This window comes from Austrofundulus limnaeus, unplaced genomic scaffold (genome assembly GCF_001266775.1).
Source record: "Austrofundulus limnaeus strain Quisiro unplaced genomic scaffold, Austrofundulus_limnaeus-1.0 Scaffold12, whole genome shotgun sequence".
NCBI lineage: Eukaryota > Metazoa > Chordata > Actinopteri > Cyprinodontiformes > Rivulidae > Austrofundulus > Austrofundulus limnaeus.
Window position 1 is genome coordinate 1,799,543 of NW_013952414.1, and position 4,577 is coordinate 1,804,119.

The 4,577-nt window shown below is 39.9% G+C and overlaps 1 protein-coding gene across 3 annotated transcripts in view; it reads right to left on the reverse strand.

Moving 5' to 3' along the window:
- The window catches only part of LOC106513403 (cystatin-A5), a gene marked incomplete at its 5' end in the record, with an annotated part of 17,162 nt that extends 13,510 nt beyond the window's left edge, over positions 1 to 3,652 (reverse strand). For 2 of the 3 annotated variants that reach the window (XM_014002214.1, XM_014002213.1), the window contains 2 exon segments: positions 3,248 to 3,349; positions 3,434 to 3,652. In XM_014002214.1, coding sequence (XP_013857668.1) covers positions 3,248 to 3,349; positions 3,434 to 3,505 — 174 coding nt within the window. 3 annotated transcript variants of the gene reach the window in all.
- Between the last annotated feature and the right edge of the window lie 925 nt (positions 3,653 to 4,577).

Genomic DNA, 4,577 nt, shown 5'->3' on the forward strand with positions numbered 1-4,577 from the left:
TAAAAGAAAACATCTTTATATTTAAGAAACATGATTTTACTTTTTTTGTCACATAACTGGCCTTGTTTCTTTTGAACTTGGCTCAGCCAAAATGAAACAGGAAGTGACATCAAAGAGGAATTCTTCAATAATTAAAACTCTCTGGTCTTTGTTTATTGAACCAATATTATTTGAACATTGGCTCTTCTTCATCTCTTTGATAGTGACTCTACAGAAACATTACATTCTTCTCTACAGTTTGTGTTTATTAGTTATTGTAGCAACTCTCTTTTCACAAGCAGTTATTCCCCTTTGACATCACTTCCTGTTACTTCACACGCAAATATCTCAACAACTGTTCATCTCAGCAGAGTGAACATTTTTGCAATATTTTATTAACGTTATCTTTCCAAATATGTGTTCATTTTTATTACAAAAAATGTTGTCACAGGCATTTTAAAAGATTTAAAGTGATAATCAACTAGAAGCACTGGACCACATGGTGTTCATGGGAGAATGTGTGTTTTTGTTGTCTTGTGTTATATCCCTCTCTTGTGTTCCCTTGTCGTCATTACGCCTCTTTCCCTCAGATTATCTACTTGTGATTACTTCTCAGTCAACACACACACCTRTCAGTAGTTTCCCGTTAGTGTTTTCACCAGCTGTTGTTCATCTCATCATTTCCTCTGTTTGTATATATTCTGGTTCAGTACTCCACACCCTCACTGGTTCATTGTTTGGTTAAGCCTTCTGTCTGGATGTTCTTTGTCGTTTTTCCCGTATCTCCTGAGTTTGTTGTTAGTTTGCTGCCACGCCAGCTTTTTTAAATTTTTTATAATAAACATTCTAATTTTTGTTAAACTTTAATCTCCGTCTGGATTTGGGTTCATTTCCTCGCCACATCCCAACAGTTCAGGGTTTCCTCATGTTTAATAAGGAAGGCACAGAGATTTCAGACTTAAATATATRTTTTTAAGGAATTTTACAGCTGGATAAATATTATGTTATTTTAAAATGGTTTTCTTGTAGACCCAATGAGAAACTGTCCATTTAATAAATCTGAAAGCTTCTTTTTCCGTAATAAATGAAGGCAGGGACTCTGGCACCTTTATCCCTTTAATAATCCTGAAACCCTGGACCTAAACATGCTTATTAACTTATTGTTACATTTTTTTCTTGTAATTAAAGCCCACAAGGGGTTAAGTTAGGCAGACCTTTTTCAGTATTGTAGTATTTCCTAACATTGTTTATTAGCTGTGACAAAGAGACGGCTCATGTGAAGCGGCTGGGATGAAGATCGGCTCCTCCAAATCTGAGTCCTCAGCTGGAAAAGGGTGGATGCTCTCTCCAGGTTGGGGGTGAGGTTCTGCCTGAAGTGGAGGACTTTAAGTGTTTTAGGGTTTTGTTCATGAGTGAGAGAAGAATGGAGAATCAGACTGATAGACGGATCGGTGCAGACTCTGTACCGGTCTGTTGTGATGAAAAGTGAGCTTTGGTTGGTTTGTTGCTACCCTCAGCTGTGGTTAGGTAGTGACAAAAAGAATGAGATCACGGATACAAGCGGCCAAAAAGAGTTTTCTCCACATGGACTCTCCTCTAGAAACATGGATGAGAAGTTCAGTCATCAGGGAGAGACTCAGAGTAGCTGCTCCTCCACATCCAGAAGAGCCAGCTGAAGTGGTTCATCTGGTAAGGCTGTCTTCTGGTTGCCTCCCTATAGGGAGGTACTTCTGACCTGTTCAACTGGGAGGAGACCCCCAGGAAGACCCAGGACACGCTGGAGAGACTCTCAACTGGCCAGGGAATCCTCCCAGAGGAGCTGGAAGTGGTCTGGACCTCTTTACTCAAGCTGCTGCCTCAMAACAAGCAGAAAATAACGAATGGATCCGTTTCTTTATTGATCAGGTGGTGGTATAACTTTGTTTATTTCAATAATTATGTCCTGTTTTCTCTTTTTAAGTTAGAGAATATCCCGATTGCATTTTCTTTGACTTTAAATTTGAACCATTCCAGTTCACTAGTTTCACATGTGTGGGTCACGTTGAACTGAACCAATTTTATGTCTACGACCAAAATATGCATCTAAAACCAGACAAAAAGGACTGGAAAAAATCAGCCCATTCTCACTCCCAACTCGTCACATATTGACGCTTTTCCAAGGTTCCCTCTGCGTCCTGGTTAGAAAAACCTGAACCTGTCATCGTGTGACATTTTAAAATATTTGCACTTGTGTGTTTTGATAATGACTTCACAAAGTTCGTTGTAAACTTTGAAACACAGATACTGTCGATGACTCAACTGCACATGAACACAGACTGTAGACTAAAGTCAGCATTTTAGGTTTAATGTTGTGAACAGAAATCACACATTGTGGCCTGAACAAAGAGGAACATCGGTCACAAGGTAAAACAAAACGTGACTGATGTGGTTTAATGGTTTTAAGTTGGTTATAAAAATGAAGTGCAGTAAATATTTGCAGTCAGGTTTTGTAAACAGTTGTTAGCTGGACTTGATGACTGCATGTCTTGAGTGCAGACACCGGTCTGATCTGTTCAGAAGTACTCAATCGGGTCCTGGTGGGTCTTGGGGTGCTGGATATTGGTCAGCTCAATGTCTCCTCCATAACATGGTAGTTTTTCATAAACACGAATGTGGATGTGCTCGTCTCCACCCACGTGGACCTGAAACACAAACAGATCAGAGCAACACTTCATCAGCTTCTGACCCTCAAAATGACATCATTASAGACCTGAACCCCCAATTAATTTAGCTGATAAACACTACTATCAGCCAAATAAAAAAGAAAAAATAACAATAATCTTTACTTTCTTCTCTTTAGTACACTAACCTCACTGTTTTATAACAAATTATAATAATTTTTTATTCAATTCTTCCAAGACCCCATCTTGATGCTTCAGGACCCACTGATGGGTCCTGACCCCAACTTTGGGAACCACTGAGTCAGACAATAATGTCAGTGACATCAAACAGTTTCCACCTCATGAATAATAACAGCTGTCTAATRATTTAATTTAATGTAAAGGCTTTTGTTTTGTAGTTGAAGACATTTTGCTCTCCACCCAGGTGAAAGTTTCTCATTCCAAACATTTCTCRATCCCACTCTGAACAGAGGAAACTCTTCCGGGTTTTTTTCTTTTCTTTTGTTTTTCTTTGATCAACACGCCCTGGATGACAGAAACTCTATAAAACATTAWGATGCTTTGTGTTTAAAAAATGWCAGAAACATATTAACTGCAGCATCTTTTACCTTTATGAAGTAGTTGGTCCCGGCCACACACTGGGTTTTGTAGCTTATGGCAACAAAAGTACCAAAATTCTTCCCAGATTTTTTCTGCACATCAGGTTTCATCTGAAGAACAAGAGAAAACAGARTTTAAAAAGTGAAACAAACTTTCTAAATCCCAACTCTGTGTGTTTGCTGATCTTAGTTTACTTTATTACAGATCTGTTGAATTTTTTCATCTGCGTTGTGTGTCTCTGGTGTGATTCCTCCTGGTCTCTGCATGGTTAGACTTTAGTCCGAAACACAAAACTGAACCCAGCTGAAGGAGAGACTGAAGCTGTGTCAGGAAATGAACTGGAGCAGTGAAATATATGGGTGTTTTTGGACTGTACCATGTGTTTGACAGGGGTGGAGGGGTGGTTCTTGTTTGATATTTTCTCGGTCTGGTAAAGAGGAAAGAATTGTCCATCTATAAATAACAACACAAAACAGCCGAATGTCCTCATGCTCACAGCTGCTGTCAGTAACACAAAGAGAGGTTGGTCAAACAGTTCTCCACTGGTTACAGTTTTTACCCCCTGAATCATGTGACCTAGTCATGTTACCCAAGTCTTTTTTGGAGTCGAGGCTCTAAGAGGTGACGGGAAAGCGAGAAGAGGTTATCTGCGGACTCAAAGTGGGCGTGTCAAAAGCATTAACACTGTTGGCTACGAGGCCTATATGATGGTATCCTTAGGTCCTGCTTGACCTCTTTACAGCCTGACCCTGACCCCAACACTAAGGTTAACCAGGAGAAATGTGACCCAAGTAGGGTTCTCCGGAAAAAGTGGTGCCGTACAGTAACGCCTCTTTTGTTCTTGTCCAATGAAGTGGTGCCGTACGGTATCGCCCCTTTTTTGCTTGTCCAATCAGATGTGTCCCTTTAACAAAGTCCGTCAAATCAGGTGTGTCGCTTTAGAATCGCCTTTCCTTGCGACACGCCTACTCGTCCGCAGAGACCCCTGCTTGGGGAAAGCCATGACTAACTCCAAAACGTCACAAAGTTTCCTTCCTCAGTTCTGTGTCAGGTTTGTAATCAGTTCCTGGCAGTATGCTCTGTTAGGAAGCCTTTAGCTGCAGAGGATGCAGCTTGTTTTCTTAYTTAATCTATAAACCTTTTTCATTTCTTTACCCTTGTGTCGATTTTGAACACCAAGTTTGTATTTTCAAGTAGAACCCTTCAGTTCGTCAGTTTTGTGTTTCTGKTCATTTTTATTTACAACACGTTTTTTACAGGTTCTTTTTTTTTATTTATTTTTTTATTGATGGCCTCCCTTCTCCCCCTATAGCCATCCTCTCCACACCATTATTATGT